The sequence below is a fragment of the Mobula hypostoma genome, chromosome 11 (assembly GCF_963921235.1).
Source record: "Mobula hypostoma chromosome 11, sMobHyp1.1, whole genome shotgun sequence".
NCBI lineage: Eukaryota > Metazoa > Chordata > Chondrichthyes > Myliobatiformes > Myliobatidae > Mobula > Mobula hypostoma.
In genome coordinates this window covers 43,949,281-43,968,026 of record NC_086107.1, presented here as the reverse complement: position 1 = coordinate 43,968,026, position 18,746 = coordinate 43,949,281, and the positions used below count along the sequence as shown (strand labels likewise).

General features: G+C 42.4%; 1 protein-coding gene across 1 annotated transcript in view; it reads right to left on the bottom strand.

Annotated features, from left to right (window-relative positions):
* Positions 1 to 18,746, bottom strand: part of LOC134354274 (ethanolamine kinase 1-like) — a 462,806-nt gene that overhangs the window by 369,443 nt on the left and 74,617 nt on the right. Inside the window, exon 2 of the mRNA XM_063063189.1 lies at positions 10,096 to 10,355. Coding sequence (XP_062919259.1) covers positions 10,096 to 10,355 — 260 coding nt within the window. The remainder of the gene's footprint in view (positions 1 to 10,095; positions 10,356 to 18,746) is intronic.

Genomic DNA, 18,746 nt, shown 5'->3' with positions numbered 1-18,746 from the left:
AGGAGGCCGTATTAGGAGCACCTGATACAATAGACGACTTCAACAGATTCACCGGCGAAGTGTTGCGTCACTTGGAAGGACTGCAGAGCATAGTGCAACAGCTATAATACATAAAGTGCAAAGTGAAAAGTTAGGATGTTTGTGTTTAGATATTCTGTTTGTTCCAAATAGTTGATTCACTCATGAAGAATGACTTCTTGTTGCACTTCTAATAAAGGACTGGTATCTCATGATCCCAGCCGGTAGTGGTATAAGCAGGGACTGGCAGGTGGAAAATCTGGGGACATATCTGCGGCCTTCTATCCATTCATCTAAGTAGAGAAAATCTATAGCCTGTGAGAATCTGACAAACATCATCTTTTACCTTTCAATCCCACTGCTAGAACTCCAGTAGCATGGAATTAGCCATCAAAATCAATTTGAGAGTTTAGGAGAAAAATTGTTATAACGACGATTGGGTATGTTGGTGGTGATGGTTGAAGAAATAGATGCAGAACTTGTGCTGAGGAATCTTACTGTCATACATTACATTAAACTGGGGGAAGAACGTGTTTTGCATTTTATTCTGATCATCCATATCAAAATAAGAATACAATAAGAGGTCTTGGATCCTCAGGGCATAGACTTTATATAGTTGTGAGGATGGAGGAAGTATAACGGCCATAAACACTTAAGATAACTGGCACGCTTTTCAAAGTAAACTTTTCAAGACCCCTTTTATAGCTTTTTTTTTTGGAACAAAACACATTAAAAGTGTTCTGTTCTGTCTCATTGCAAGAATCCATGGTTTTACTGAATCTCTCAAAAATGTGCTGGGGCTCATAACCTCAGTCATTAGGCTTCCTTTAATTTCCAGAGCTTTTAGGGTTGGTGGGGTTTAAAGAAAACACATTAATGATGTACATTGATTTACTAGAAAAGGATATTAACCGACCATGCATTTAACCTCTTCAAGAAAACCAGGAATAATATTGTACTGTGGGAAGAAAAGGCAATTCATGCTTCAAATGTCATTAATACTTGGAGTAAAAAAAGAATGATTAATTAATAAACACAAAAGTTTCTTGGACATTGAATTAGATTAAAAACTACATCTGCTAAACCATATTCACATCAGCTGCAGTAAGCATGCAATGTCATCTCCAATTGATATCTTTAAAAACACCCGAGTATAAGCAGAAGTTTGATCATTTTGAACACTCGAATTGTATTCTTTAGCTCTAATTTGCATGATTGTTGTTAGTCTTAATAGTTAAATGTCGCTGTACTGTTCCTCATATCATCATCACTCTCTGTGAAGTATCTGATCTTGTTTGCCTTGAGATCCAAATATGTCCTGTGCCTGATGGTCCTAGTTCTGGGTAGAGAAAAAGAAAACACTGCCACAGACCAGTTGGGGAATGTGCTAGTTTACTAGCTGATACATGCAACATGCAAATCCCACGCCCAGATAGTGGTGATCTTATGAAGCTATGAGGAGCAGAGATCCTCCCATAGTCCTTTTCTCAGGGTTGGGAAATCAAGAACTGGGGGGCATCAGTTTAAAGTGAGAGTGCAGATATTTAGTAGGAACCTGAAAGGCAGCTTTTTCCATCAAGGCTGTATGTGGAATGAGCTGCTGGAGGAAGCGTTTGCACTTGCTTCAACCACTTCCCCTGGCAGCTCATGCCTCATACTGTCTTGATGAAAAAGTTGCCAGTGTTTTTTGCTCTGTCCCAGAACTAGGACCATCAGGCACAGGTTTAGAGCAGGAAGGTTTAGAGGAAATATAGGCCAAACACAGGCAAATAGAACTAGCTCAGGGAGGCATCTTGGTTAGTATGATCCAGGTGGACCAAACAACCTGTTTCTGTCCTACATATAGAACATAGAATAGTACAGCACAGTACAGGCTCTTCGGCCCACAATGTTGTGCTGACCCTCAAACCCTGCCTCCCATATAAGCCCCACACCTTAAATTCCTCCATATACCTGTCTAGTAGTCTCTTAAACTTCACTAGTGTATCTGCCTCCACCACTGACTCAGGCAGTGCATTCCACGCACCAACCACTCTGAGTAAAAAACCTTCCTCTAATATCCCCCTTGAACTTCCACCCCTTACCTTAAAGCCATGTCATCTTGTATTGAGCAGTGGTGCCCTGGGGAAGAGGCACTGGCTATCCACTCTATCTATTCCTCTTATTATCTTGTACACATCTACCATGTCTCCTCTCATCCTCCTTCTCTCCAAAGAGTAAAGCCCTAGCTCCCTTAATCTCTGATCATAATGCATACTCTCTAAACCAGGCAGCATCCTGGTAAATCTCCTCTGTACCCTTTCCAATGCTTCCACATCCTTCCTATAGCGAGGCGACCAGAACTGGACACAGGACTCCAAGTGTGGCCTAACCAGAGTTTTACAGAGCTGCATCATTACATCACGACTCTTAAACTCTATCCCTCAACTTATGAAAGCTAACACCCCATAAGCTTTCTTAACTACCCTATCCCCCTGTGAGGCAACTTTCAGGGATCAGTGGACATATACCCCCAGATCCCTCTGCTCCTCCACACTACCAAGTATCCTGCCATTTACTTTGTACTCTGCCTTGGAGTTTGTCCTTCCAAAGTGTACCACCTCACACTTCTCCGGGTTGAACTCCATCTGCCACTTCTCAGCCCACTTCTGCATCCTATCAATGTCTCTCTGCAATCTTTGACAATCCTCTACACTATCTACAACACCACCAACCTTTGTGTCATCTGCAAACTTGCTAACCCACCCTTCTACCCCCACATCCAGGTCGTTAATAAAAATCACGAAAAGTAGAGGTCCCAGAACAGATCCTTGTGGGACACCACTAGTCACAATCCTCCAATCTGAATGTACTCCCTCCACCACGACCCTCTGCCTTCTGCAGGCAAGCCAAATCAGAATCCACCTGGCCAAACTTTCCTGGATCCCATGCCTTCTGACTTTCTGAATAAGCCTACCGTTTGGAACCTTGTCAAATGCCTTACTAAAATCCATATAGATCACATCCACTGCACTACCCTCATCTATATGCCTGGTCACCTCCTCAAAGAACTCTATCAGGCTTGTTAGACAGGATCTGCCCTTCACAAAGCCATGCTGACTGTCCCTGATCAGACCATGATTCTCTAAATGCCCAGAGATCCTATCTCTAAGAATCTTTTCCAACAGCTTTCCCACCACAGACGTAAGGCTCACTGGTCTATAATTACCCGGACTATCCCTACTACCTTTTTTGAACAAGGGGACAACATCCGCCTCCCTCCAATCCTCCGGTACCATTCCTCTGGACAACGAGGACATAAAGATCCTAGCCAGAGGCTTAGCAATCTCTTCTCTCGCCTCGTGGAGCAGCCTGGGGAATATTCTGTCAGGCCCCGGAGACTTATCCGTCCTAATGTATTTTAACAACTCCAACACCTCCTCTCCCTTAATATCAACATGCTCCAGAACATCAACCTCACTCTCGCCTCGTGGAGCAGCCTGGGGAATATTCTGTCAGGCCCCGGAGACTTATCCGTCCTAAAGTATTTTAACAACTCCAACACCTCCTCTCCCTTAATATCAACATGCTCCAGAACATCAACCTCACTCATATTGTCCTCACCATCATCAAGTTCCCTCTCATTGGTGAATACCAAAGAGAAGTATTCATTGAGGACCTCGCTCACTTCCACAACCTCCAGGCACATCTTCCCCCCTTTATCTCTAATCGGTCCTACCTTCACTCCTGTCATCCTTTTTTTCTTCACATAATTGAAGAATGCCTTGGGGTTTTCCTTTACCCTACTCACCAAGACCTTCTCATGCCCCCTTCTTGCTCTTCTCGGCCCCTTCTTAAGCTCCTTTCTTGCTTCCCTATATTCCTCAATAGACCCATCTGATCCTTGCTTCCTAAACCTCATGTATGCTGCCTTCTTCCACCTGACTAGTTTTTCCACCTCACTTGTCACCCATGGTTCCTTTACCCTACCATTCTTTATCTTCCTCACCGGGACAAATTTATCCCTAACATCCTGCAAAAGATCTCTGAACATCAACCACATGTCCATAGTACATTTCCCTGCAAAAACATCATCCCAATTCACACCTGCAAGTTCTAGCCTTATAGCCTCATAATTTGCCCTTCCCCAATTAAAAATTTTCCTGTCCTCTCTGATTCTATCCTTTTTCTTGATAATGCTAAAGGCCATATCATATCTCTATGATTCTATTTGAAGTTCTATTGCTGTTCTGTTGCTTGAATTTATCCCAGGTACTTTTAATTACCAGTTGGGAACTACCTTTATCACACTAGTCTGGAAACTCACCACATGGAACATAATAATATAACCCTGCATTGGCCATAGAAAAAATACACTGGATATTGTAGAAACACACATCAAAGTTGCTGGTGAACGCAGCAGGCCAGGCAGCATCTCTAGGAAGAGGTACAGTCGATGTTTCAGTCCTGACGAAGGGTCTCGGCCTGAAACGTCGACTGTACCTCTTCCTAGAGATGCTGCCTGGCCTGCTGCGTTCACCAGCAACTTTGATGTGTGTTGCTTGAATTTCCAGCATCTGCAGGATTCCTGTTGTTTGGATATTGTAGAGCTAGGCAATAGCAGGAGTGCTACTTTTCAGTAAGGGAAGTACTTCTAAAAGAATGTTCCAAGATTCTGTATCAGCTATCCTTTGAGGAAGAGAGTTCCAGAGAGTGACAGCACTCTGAGAGAAAAAAATCTTCATCTTTATCTTAAATGGGTAATCTCTATTTTTTAAAAACAGAGACAACTTTTAAATGTAACTGTTGCATCGGTTTTCCCCAAAATGGTTCCAAGATGTCACAGGGAACATACGGTAATGTTTTGTGGGCAGCTACTAGATACTTAACCAATTTCCCCCGGGATCAATAAAGTATGACTACGACTATGACTAGATATACTTTTTTGAACTACAATCACTGCTATCTGCAGCCTGTAATTGAACTATCTAAATGAACTAGCAATTCTAAGATCTCCTGTATGATTTGGCGAACTTGATTCATGAGAATGCAGATATGGCCTGGGTGTGGACATGGTGTCAAGGCCTGAGGGTGGAAATGGAACCCCTGCCCTGCTCCATTACTCCTTTCTGATTAAAGCATCAAGCAGAAAACAAACGTATGTCTGCCTGCCTTTGACTCGTCTCCCTCTCTTCTCACTACTGCCATCGGGTGGGAGGTGCAAGCATCTTGGGTCCCACGTATCTGGGTTTGGAAGCTGTCGTTGCCCTGTGGACATCTAGCTTCTGACCTGGCTGCACTCAGCTCAGCACTGCACTGACTCCTTAGCCTTGGACTCACTTTCGGGGAACTGCGGCTCATTTTCTATATATTATTTATTTACTTCTTTTTAAACTATTTGCACAATTTGTCTTCTTTAGGACTTTGGAAGTTGGTTGGTCATTGCGGTGTGTGGCTTTCACAGCTTCTATCGTGCTTCTTTGTTTTGTGGCTGCCTGCAAGATGAATCTCAAGGTTGTATATGGTATGCATAATTTGATAATTAACTTGAACTTTGTTTTCAGAAGAATGTCCACAAGGTGCCTTTTTGCAAGTTATTATTCTGCTACCTTGGTGGGAGCCTGGCAAAATGATTGCTTAAAATGTTTCCTCAGGATTTTGGCCATTGTGCTTGTGAAGCTATTGTGAGAGAAATCTGCTGAAATAATTGGCAAAAAATCACTCTGAGATCAGTGTGAGGCTTTGGCTCTGTCAGTCCCAAAGAGGACCAACATCCTTAACACTGTTTGCAGCTGCATACCACAAGCAGAAATCAAATCAATTAACTAACAGGCAAGGTGGGAAATGCAGCAGGCAGCTAAAAGAGCAGACAGCTAAGTTGATAAACAAGAGGGATTGGACTGAGCTGTATAGCTGCAGGGAGTGTAGCAGCATTTGTGTTTTAAAATGTTCTGATATTTAAAACTATTAGAGGTCAAACCACATTTTATACCCAGAGGAGGCACTGCGATGAAAGAGATAAAATGCAGAAAATTGAAAAAGACCCTGCAGCACGACTGTCCCTCAGCTGGTTGTTTTCACTAAGCACATCCAAACCTACTTTTAAAAGTTGCAAATTTGCAAAAAAAAAAAAAAAAAATGAAGACATGTCTATCTGTATCAAGCTGCTGACTGCTTTATAATTCCAGCATCTCTCTTCTGGCTCTTCATCACCCTTCTAGAGGACTGATTACTGCCAGCGAGGGAGAACACTCTATACATTTGCTTTTGTCCAGTGCTATGAACATTGTTCCTGGATGACTGGGTGAATCATCAGATGCAGAAGTCTTGAAGAATAGGTGACTGAGCTGTTAAGCATTCTGTTCCTATTCTGGCAGTTCAGTGTGTGCAAAGTGGTACAATGCCTTAAAAAGCAAGCTGGCAAAGGATTCATGGGCTTTATCTAATTCATGATCTCCTCTTCTCTAGCACAGCTCTTCTCATCTTATTTATCTCCATTCCTTTCCCCAGAGCTAGCACAGTAAAAGAAAACAGATGTAGAGTGTAAAGTTGGCAAATCTCTCTCGATGATGATGATGGCAACAATGATAATTTCATGCCATCCCTCAAGGTCCATTTGCCCATCAGTTCCCAATTTTGTCCTCTTTTTACCGCTCTTATCTGTCACACACAAACCAACTAAGAGGCTTTTGTCTCAGGGATCTAGGAAGGGGAACTACAGACATTATCTTGGGTGGCTCACTGAAAGCACAACAATATAAAAGATCTTGACATTGAGTTGTCTCCCTGCAGAAGCTGCAAAGGTGATATTCCTTGGACATTAAGGCAACGCTGCTGAGCTCTGCTATTTCATAGGATAGCTGTATGAAATAGGGGCCCATAAGATGGACTGAAACCCGCAATAAACCCACCCTAGGGGCCGATAATAAAGGAACAAGTGCCATCTTGGGCCACATGCTTTTTGTACCAGTTCTTGAAGCAATTACATTTCACAACATCCGCTCTCTTAGTGGTATTCATATGCAGTAGTAAATGTCAAACATGGATTCAATTGTACTTTGTTTTGGCATCAGTTGATTCTACAAATGGTTATTTCAATATAAAACAGAGTGAATTCACTCTGTTTCCAACCACACATAAGCATTACTCAATCCCAATATGTGTCCAGTCACCCAAATGTGGCAGCACGGGAAAGACAAACTATGAAACTGAATAAAATAAATCCATCTTATTCTGCATTGAAACCCTCCTGTCCTATCAAATCCTTTCATGTTCAGCCTTTTGACTTTTCTACCCATCACCTTCCAGAATCTGTCACTATATCCACTCTCCCCTCCTCATTCTGTCTTGTCACCCTTCCTACCTCTTGCTCCACCCTTTCCTTCCATCTTTTTATCTTGGCTCCCCTTTGTCTATCAGTTCAGATGAAGGGTCTTAACCTGAAACATAAAACTGTCCATTTCCTTTCATAGATGTTGCCTGAGCTGCTGAGTTTCTCCAGGATATTGAGTGTTGCTCTAGATTCCAGTAGCTGCATGAAAAACATTTAACGTCACATTGAATTGACCATGGGGGTGTCCAGATAAGTGAAAACTTACACACGGTTATAGTGAGTACACTTAAGATGTAGAAGAGATGCATTAAATTTGTTAGTGTTATAAAGAAAGTGAATGCAGCTGTGGTGGATAATTGAAGTTTAAAGCAATAGATTTGTATATTCTTGTAAAATATCTGTACTTGCTGCATAAAATAGCACTGCTGAATTATTTATAGTCACTCATCAAACTCAAGCAAAGACAGTTGTTTATTCAACATGCCTCAATCCTTAAAATTGGTTAACTAATGGCACCCAACAGAATGTCACAAAAACCAGCTTGTTCAATAATTGCATTCAGAAAGGAACTGAGGCTAAGAAATCCCAACCAAATTTTTGCAGGGAAATTTGCAAATATAAACAAGGAAAACTTATTTTATATTTACTAGTTCTCTTTCAGCAATGAAAGTGGTTAGAAGCAACAAGATTGCATGGACTAAATCCTGTTGGCCAAATTCTCACAGCTCTTCTCTTAAATATTACCATATTTGCTTTTTCCATTGAGTACTTGGCAACTACAGAGACAATTGTAAGTACAGATGAATAATGAGTGACCAGTCCCTCAAAAAGAAAAACTTAAAACTAGGAGCACCAATAGGTAACTGGAAGTAGCTGGTAGATATTAATAATAAATGTATGGATCAGATACCATTCAATGAATCAAGAAAATATTCAAGAAAACTAGATCAGTCTCCTTTATTTATATTTTCTTTTTGCAGTTTGAACAAAATTTTAAATCAATAAGGTCTTTTCTCTGCTACTGTTGGTTTGAGAATCATTGAAATTCCAATCCAGTTTGCAATTGTTTTTCAGACTTTTGCATTTTAACCTATTTTCTTGGATATGTAATGCAGGATTTGCAGAAAGTTGGCACATAGATATTTCTTGGCAACAACCCTCATGCAAAACTGTACCAAGAAGTGGCATTCTGCACAGTGGTTTGATTACTTATTGCTAAACATATATATATGAAAGATAGTGAGTGCATGATGCACACAAAAATCTGCAATTTTCAACACTATATTTTTGCTTATCATACCTTTTATTCCATTTACAGTGGTAAACTGAAGGGAACCAACTCCATGGAAACTGCAGTACATTTATAAAGTGACCCAACATTGAATCATAGTTTCCAATGTGCAATTTGCTGGAACAACCTCAGAATCAATGCTCTAAAGCAAGAATACAATAAATACATTTCTTGGCATACAGGGCCAAAAAATGAATAACTTCTCTTTTCTCTCCTCAGAGGTTAGCTTACTAACCAAAAAATGCACACTTAAACCCAGGTCAGTGAAAGGATTTATTGGCCAACCCACTGCCCCACCTAGAGACTGGAGGCTACATTACTCTAGTACCTTTAAAAACTTCTATATATTATGGAAGCCTATTATACCAAAAAAAAAGAATCATTTCTACTGCTGTTTGAAATAAAATCTTAAATTTCAATGCATGGCAATGATAAAAAGTATATTTTCATATCCTACCCAAAGAAGTAATAAAAATGTATGCCATTACACTAGCTTTTTTTGTATGACTACAGTAGTGCCACATTTTAATCTCAAAGCATAGCAACATAATATTTTTAAGTTTTTGCAAAGGCTAGTATCACATCATGGTGGAGAATTTACCAAATGATGTCATGCAATTTTAGCTGCATTATACAAATGGATCTATTTTTAATTGAGTTTATGACTTCAGGTGACACATGAAAAGACATTACGTTGATGACAAATCTCAAGCACTTTGCCATATATAATAAGCAAAAATATTTATGATACACATATTGTCTTCTATCTGAAAAGGCAAACATTTATGTTTGCAGAATAGATATTCCAGAAAGCAAAATTTTAATTGTCAAATGTAAAGTCTTATATTATTGAATATTTGGACAGTTATAAAGAAGATTGCCTTGAATCCTTGAATCACAAATACATGGTTAAATGTGTTAAAATTTTACAAAATGAACACAATAAAACTTTAGGTGCCAGAACTCTATAAGACTATATCATTTGCTTCTATGATTAATGCTTGAGGCATAAGTCAACATATGATTAAATAGGCAGATGGGTGAGAGGTTGAAAAGTTTTGGAAAAGGGATCTAAATAATAATAAGTGATGCCATGGAATGATATAATTGAAAAATTTCCTTCAGAAAAGTCTGCCTCTGTTGCTCTTTCCAAACTCTTGTTTCATTCAGACAGAACCCTCCCAAAGTTTTCATACCTGGACCTTGAAATCATATTCCTCCCACTCCCATCTACCGCAAGACTTCATTAAGTTCATCTTATCCAACTTATCCTCTTCATTTTTCTTGGCACTTAATCCAATTTTCCCATCTGACTTCCAAGAAACTCTGTGAAAAAGGCCCAGATATGAAAAGAAATCACTTAAATCTACTTAATTGATTATGCTACCTTAGCCAGGTTCAAGGTTATCCAAAGCTACACTAAAACAATACTTCAAGCTGTAAAGAAGAAAAATAAATATGCAAAGTTTTCTACCTGAAAATGGAAGGGTTCCTGAGCAGCCACATGTCTAAGACTGTTCCTTTGATGAATTCATAGCATATTCCATTTTGAAAAGTACAGTAAAGTTCTGGAGCACGGTGGTGAGCATGAAGAATTTGAAAGTTTTTCACCTCATTCTCGCGGTCTATAAAACGTTCTGTCATGTTGCCATATATTCTTACTAGAACAACTTCTTCCATGTCTTGGTCCACATGACAGCCGACAAGTTTATTTGTGATTCCATTGGTGAAAACCTAAGGATAGAAGTGAAAAAGGTTACCTTTTTCCTAAAGATGAAACATCAATGTAAGGTGGAATTTCCACAAATAATGGCTACACTTTGACCCTGTTTACAGCATACAAATGTGTATTATAAAATATTACAACAAAAACAGGCAAGTATAAACTTGACTTTTCATTTTTTGAAATGACCAAGCTAAGAAGTCAGAGAAATTTATGGAAGTTACTGCTGAATAACATGGCTTTGAGATCTGAATTCTGCATACTCTGACCACTTGAGGATGCCTGAGTTCTCCAGGCTCTGATGTTCCTCCTCCCTGTGATTGTTAGTTGATTATTTCACCTGTGACTTTGTTTTACTTATCAGTAGATCTGTGCCTTGTTTTGTTTGTTTAATTAAGTTCCTTCTGTTTTGTTCATCTTTGCTCAGTCTTGAGTTTACCTACTTTTTGTATGGTAATTCTTGAGTCCTAGCCTGTGTTCTCCACTAACCAATGCACAAATCAAGATTATTTGTTCAAATCCACCCTCATCTCTGGTCACCTCTGCACTTGGGTCCACTTGGTCGAAGGCTCTTCAGGTAATCCTGTGGTTAAAGGTACAGACCATAACAATTCAGGTTCAAACCCAGCAAGGCAACCACCCTTGTGACAGCAAGAGTGAATCTTTCATGGATTCAGCCTTGTATGCGCATCTCCAATCAGTGCTGGCTGGCTACAAAGTCATGGTGAGTAGACGTGAGCATATGCTCTAGCACACCTTGACCACCTCGCAGTTGTAGTTGCTCATTGAGACTATCTGGCTGAGCTAGAAAACCCCAGCTGCTACCACAGTTCCTGAGTCTCCAGCCAATATAGATATATCACCCCTTTGTCCTGTTTTGGTTCATCACGGGTCCCATGGTGGTGCCTGAATTTGTTGCACCCGAGTGATTTGATCGAAACCCAGGGACTTGTAGAAGGTTTCTTACACAGTGTTCACTGGCTTTTGAGCTGCAACTCACTAAGTTCCCTTCCAACCATTGCAAAGTGACCTATATCGTCTCTCTTCTCTCTAGCAAAGCTCTCACCTGGGCTACAGTGGTCTGGGTGAAGAACTCTCCAAGTTGTGCAGATGCACCACTCTTCATCAGGGAGGTGAAGAGGGAGTTTTACCACCCAGTCAGCAGTCAAGAGGTAGCCGACCAACAACTCCAGCTTTCCCTGGGTACCTGTAGTGTGTTGTACATAATCAAGTACCGCACCCTGGCAGTAGAGAGAGCTTGGAACACTAAAGCTCTTATACCCATGTTCCATTGTGGGTTATCAGGTGAAATTAAAGATGAACTGACAGCCAGAGGCCCAGCCTAAGATCTTGAGACTCTCACCAATAACTCCATCCAGGTTGACAATCATCTCCAGGAAAGAAGAAAAGAGAATGCCACAGTGAGTTTTCTAGGGTTTCCATTCTCCGAGCCCCACCAGCCTCATCATTCTCGGTATGGTCATGTATACTTCCCTGCTTTCTCCAGAGGAACCAATGCATCTGGGCAAGCTGATTTTCTCCAGCTGAGCAGGAACTGGAAAATGAAGGGAAAGTGTTGCCAACAACAGGAGTTCTGCAGATGCTGGAAATTCAAGCAACACACATCAAAGTTGCTGGTGAACGCAGCAGGCTAGGCAGCATCTGTAGGAAGAGGTGCAGTCGACGTTTCAGGACGTCCTGACGAAGGGTCTCGGCCTGAAACGTCAACTGCACCTCTTCCTACAGAAAGTGTTGCCTCTACTGTGGTGAGCTGGGCCATTTCCATTCCGCCTGTCCTGAGTTGTCAGGAAAAATTCAGACCACCCAGGGAAGGAACGTCTGTTGCAGACTTTACTATTCCTCCTAGATCTGCTAGATCCATGGTTGAGCTGTCTATCTCCATCTCCTGGGGTAAACAATATCATGCCCATGAAGCCTTTGTGCATTCTGCTCTAGCAGGCAATTTCATGACCTCGGGTTAATGAGGGATCTCCAAATTCCCCTGGCCCAACTTGACCAACCAGTCATGAGCTTCGTTTGGGATGAAAGACCTCTGGGCCCCGGGAGGATCTGCCACTTGATTGTTGCCATCTGTCTGTACACAAAACAGCATGCCTGGACTATCCAGTTTTACATTATTCATTCTCCTGAGTTCCCATTAATCTCAGGACATCTACGGTCAGACCTCCACAACTCACAAATTGACTGGACCGACAGTGCACTCCACAGACGGTCTTCTCACTGCCAAGCCACCTGCCCATCCACCCCTCCTGGGCTGCCTCCTGCCTTTCCTGAGCTGTCCCAAGTTCCTGCCAAGTATGCAGACCTACTAGAGCTTATTAGTAAGAAACAGGCCACAACACCCCCTGCTTCATTAAAATTATGACTGTGCAATTGACTTGCTGTCTGGAATCTTTCTGCTCTAGGGAAGTCTGTACTCTATTAGCTCCAGAAAGAGTGGCCATGGAGGAGTACAACCATGATGCCATAGTGTCTGCTTTCATTCAACCCTCCACATCTCCTGCTGGTGCGAGCTTCTTGGTGGTGAGAAAGGATAGTGACTCTGACCATGTATTGATTATTGAGATTTCCATTAGATCATCAGTATCCCTTGCCTCTGATTGCAAGGGGCAACCATCTTTGTCAAACTGGTCCTCTAAAATGTTTACAATTTGGTCTGCACTCGGGATGGTGATGGATGGAAGACCACTTTTAGCACTCCTGCTGGCCACTATGAATATCTCGTCATACCATTTGGATTAATTAACACCCCCTGCAGTTTTGCAGGCCATTATCAATGATGTTCTCTGAGAGATGCTACAACACCTCATTCTTGTGCTTTCTTCTCCTAGTTGCTCTCTCCTCTGGAGAGGAACTATGACATATGGGATAAAGAGCTATTGACAGTCAAATTAGCCCTGGAGTAGTGGAGATATTGGCTGGGGAGGGGGATGGGGGATAAACATCCGTTTGTGGTCTCGACAGACCACAAAAACCTGGCCCACTATTCAAGACTCAATGTGATTAAATTTGTGCCAAGTTCGGAGATCTCTCCTTTTTAACTGTTTGATTTTCTCATTACCTACCACTCAGTTTTGAAAATTAGAAGCCAGACAGCCTCTCCTCGCAGTTTGAACCACTAGACCTGATTGCCATCCCAGAACCCAGCCTCCCAATTGGTGGCACCGGTCCCATTGGCGGTGGGGGTGGGGGTTTCACATTATCGTCAGGAGAGTGCATCAGCAGGAGGCAGACCCAGGTAGTGGTCCACAGGGTTGCCTTTTCATCCCTCACTCTGTCTGTTCAGATATGATATAGTGGGAAGACGTGTCACAGGACGTCCGGGGAACTCTCGAATGGCAGAGTTCATCAAGAGACAATTCTGGTGGTAGGACATGGATGGGATGTTAAATCATACATTCCAGTTTGTCACAGCTGCACCCAGAACAAGGAACTCAGATCATGTCCACAGGGGCTGCTACACCCACTGCCTATTCCTTCCCGTCCCTGGTCCCATATCTACATGGAGCTCTTTACCGGTCTGCTACCATCGTGGACTGGCGGTGGTTCCTTCAGCTTAGGAGACAGCTAACCTTATGTTGAGACACGTGTTCAGAGCATACTGCTTTTCCCAGGATGTTGTTTCTGACGGTGATCCTCAGTTTACCTCCAGGTTCCAGAAGGCCTTCTGTTGGCTCATTGGAGCTACAGTCAGTCTCTCATTGGGATTTCACCCCCAGTCCAATGGGCATACGAAGGACCTGAAGAAGACCCTGAGGTGCCTTTTGTCGGGCATCCCAACCACCTGGAATGATCACCAGCTCTGGGAAGAGTTTGCTCAGAACACTCTGTGCCCCTCTTCTACAGGTATGTCTGTCTTCGCGTGTCAGTTTGGTTATACACCACCTCTGTTTCCTGAGCAGGGGTCTCATCTGCTGAACAGCTGGGCTTGTGTTGCTAGGAGACATGGAGGAAAGCTCAGGCAGCCTGGTTGAAGGCCTCTCTGCAACACCAATGGCAAGCCAACGATCGGAGGTGGCTGGAGTCTTCATTCCATCCTGGTCAAAGGATCTAGATCTCCGCCAAAGATCTTCCTCTGCGGGTTGCATCTCGGAAACTGGCTCCATGCTATATTAGACCATTTCTGTTGGATCCAGTTACATACAGTTTCCAGTTGCCAGACAATAGCCTATCAAATCCAGTTTCCATGACTTCCATCTAAAACCCCTTCTGTGCAATCAGCTGGCGCCAGTCCTGAGATTGTCTCGGTTTCTCGCATCATTAACTGTCAGCCAGTGAGCACTGTCCTTCAGCTGCTGGATGCCTGTCTGGTTTGTGGCTAGCTCCATTATGTAGTGGATTGGGAAAGGTATGACCCAGAGGAAAGTTTGTGGATTCCCTCCTGTGACAACCTGGACCTGAACCGGATCAGAGACTTCCACTGTAGAGACGTCACCATCAGCCATCCGGTACTAGCCTTAGCAGTTGAGGGAGAGTGTCTTGTTATGCCTTGATCTGACCACCTGGGAGTACCTCCTCCCCTAATTATTAGATTATTTTTACCTGTGTCTTGTTTTAGTTATCAGCACACCTACACCTGTAAGCCCAGTCTTGAGCTTACCTATCCTTTATGTAGTGACTCTCAAGGCCTAGACTATGCTCTCTACTAATCAATTCACAAATGAAATAGTTCAAGTGCATCTTCCTCACTGATCTCCTCTGCACTTGGGTCCCAGTCTGGCAACCATCCTTGTTACAACACCCATTTTTTACATCACTGGGACTCTTCACAGTGTGACGAGAATACACATAAAATTAAGATGTTTGCTGGCCTGGGTTAGCATCAGTGACATCAGCAGTTGGTCTGCCACCTGCCCTCAGGGGAAGGAGAGATAAGGAACAATGGAGCAGCGTCTGGAGATGTGTAATGAAGGGACGTGGGAGGGAGAGAGCTGTCTGGAGCGGCTCCCCCTTTGAACCCTGAACTGTTTGAAGTGATGGACAGGCGATACCCCAGCAGGGGGATAAAAAGGGACAGGTTCGCTAAGACAGACACACACGCCACCCGAGGCAACGAGACCCTGGAAGCGGTGCGCCTCTCACGAGTGGGTGAGAAGTATCGGACAACGGCCAGGGTGGAAAGGTACGATCAGCGGGAACCCGGTGTGTGTCCGCCCTTGCCTGGGTGCCGGGTTCACTGCAGAGGATCGACCGCATCTGGAGGAGGGGTCACAGTCGGTGACCTCAGGTGACATCACCAAGGACCCGCCCAAAAGCTGCTTGTGAGCCATCTCGCCGGTCTGTGAGTGAAGCCGTTCTGAATGATCAGTTGTTCCTGTTCTATCTCTCTCTTCCCCCCACGTTGTCCATCGCCATGGCAACGATTACTGCGAACTGAACTGGACTGAACTTTGAGTCATTTTGAAATTTGGTCATTTACCCCTAGACAACGATAGAGCTTGATTGATGCTGTTATCTTAATTCTGTGCACCTGTGTGTTTATCATCGCTGAACTGTTGCATTTATTATCCTTTCGATTACTGTGTTGCTTGTTTCTTTAATAAAACTTTCTTAGTTCTAGTACTCCAGACTCCAACTGAGTGATCCATTTCTGCTGGTTTGGCAACCCAGTTACGGGGTACGTAACAACAGTTAACAAAGTAAGAACATAAGTGAGCAATGAAATTAATTCTTAAGTATAAAAACAGCTTTTCAGAAACAGAATTACCAATGAAATCCAAGTAAACATTTGTCGTATCATGGCAACTTGCAGCAAGTATCTGATTTGTGCTCTCAGTGAGGGAAGATTTTTTTTCACACAATGATGACACATCAGTATTTCAAGCGTGGCTATAACTTATTTCACATTTCTATTGTCCTTGAGGTGATGAGGATAAGAACTGATGTAGTCCATGTAGTACTAACAACTAGCATAGTCAGGAAGCTTATCCAATCCACTCACTCATTTACTGTGAGGATTTTGAAGTAGAATTGACATCAACTTCTTTCTCCATTTCAATCAAAATGTAAACAAGTTTTCAGATAGATTCTTCAGCCTGATGCCGACACTAACAACTGGATTTTTTTTTTGGATATTGCTGTGAAAATTCTTTGCTATTGACCTGCTGCCACTGGGTGTAGCTACCCCTGTGCTAATCCAGTGGACTCTTTGTAGTTCAACGGGGTACCATGCACATCTGCAGTCTCCAAGTTCTCACAGACTGGAAAGTCCATCTGTTCACCTTATGCAAGGCCAAACCAGGAAACAGGGGACAGGTGACACTGGTCATTCTAGAGAAATGTATATTGTTTAAATGATGTGAATTGATTTTAATGGTTTTTAAAAATGTTTTAAGTATAAATGTTTTATGTTAAATGTATCATGTTGAATAATTTTAAATTTTAACTGGTTCATTATTTAACATGAATCAAGTGTTACTGAATGCTTGCAAACACAAAGATTTAATTGCCACAACAATACTGAAAGCTTTGACAGTCCTTGGATAGTGGAGATCCACTGGTTATCAGAGCTCACAGGCTCAATAAACTGATCAGAAAGGCTGGCTTTGTTATACGAGTCAAAGTGGACACATTGGAGGCTATGATAGAACAAAAGACCCTATGGAAAAATCTTGGTAATTCTGGACAATGTTTCTCACCCTCTGCATGCCGTCTTGGCTGAGCAGATGAGCACATTTAGTAATAAACTAAAACTGCACTGCTCCAAAGGGCACTCATATAGTTATTCTTATCCTCAGCTATTGGGCTCTATGGGTCAACCTATAGCCAGGGAAATAATGATCCCCTCCTGTTAGACTGTTTGTGATAACTTATTTTTTATATAATTTTTCCACTTCTTTTCTAACATTTTTATCTGTGCACTTGTAATACTACTGTGACACTGTAATTTCCTTTGGGATCAATAAAGTATTCATCTATCTATCTTTCTAAAGTGCAGCCAAACTCATTGGGCCACTCCAAATGTCAAGAGTCTAACTTAATACTAGAGGTCCATTCAATGGTCCTATAACAGTGTTTTAGAAGTCATCCTTGACTCTGATGGTGCATATCTTCAGATGCTCTGCTTGATGAGAGGAGGGAAACAGAAGAATGTCTAGGGTGGGAGGGGTCTTTGAATAAGGCTACGTCCACACTAGATCGGATAATTTTGAAAACGCTGGTTCTGCATAAAAATGATAGGCGTCCACACCAGACGTTTTTGAAAATACCTCCATCCACACTAAAACTGATATTTGGGCGGATCTCCTCCTACTGGGAATGCGCAGGACACACAGAAAACAAGCGAAGAGGAAACGGTATACTTGGTGTGCGTTTGTCCAGTTACAGACTAGAAAAACTTAAAAGGAAATTGCCAAACGAAAGATTTGGTGCGCATTTGTCCAGAAACATTTCCTACAGTTATAGTCTCTTCACCGATGAAAGGGACGCCAGCTACAACTAAATGCAATAAGGCTTGTTACTGGGCAAAAGTGAAATTTGCTGTTACCTCATTTGTTTGCCTTTACTTTTGCCATGTCTTTGTGTATTATTTTGCTGTATTTAACACGTGCAATAAAACAAGTTACTGGGCAAAAGTGACAATTGCATCTATTGAATGTTTGCACAAGCAATACATTAATAAAGCACCGTGTTAAATGTATAAAACATGTCTGCATCAGTGTTATCTTGTAGTTCCATACAATGTTACATTAGGATGTTACACATCTGTTATCAGATATTGTTGTTGTGGTGTTGGAGGTTGTGTTCAAGAAAACAATGAAATGCCGCGTTGCCGCCACCATTTGTTCCGGCACGTCATGACAGCGGTTTTAAAATTAGCCAGTTACCCTGTACACACTACAACGGCCAACAGGCGTTTTCAGGTTTAAACACTCTGGAGAGTGCTTTAGAAAAGCTCTCATTTCGGAGGAGGAAAATGCCGTTTCAGTGTGGACGGAGGGTCAAAACGAAGAGAAAAAGCATCAGTTACAGATTTATCCGGTCTAGTGTGGACGTAGCCTAAGTTGGCTGCTTGACAGAGGCAGTGAAAAGTGCAGCAGGAATATAGGTATAGGTAGATTATTCAATTTCCATTCTGATCAGTAGGTTAGAGGATGTTCTATGAGTCTGTGGTGGCCAGTGCTATCATGTTTGCTGTTGTGCGCTGGGGCAGCAGGCTGAGGGTAGCAGACATCAACAGAATCAACAAACTCATTCGTAAGGCCAGTGATGTTGTAGGGATGGAACTGGACTCTCTCACGGTGGTGTCTGAAAAGAGGATGCTGTCCAAGTTGCATGCCATCTTGGATAATGTCTCCCATCCACTACATAATGTACTGGGTGGGCACAGGAGTACATTCAGCCGGAGACTCATTCCACCGAGATGCAACACAGAGGGTCAT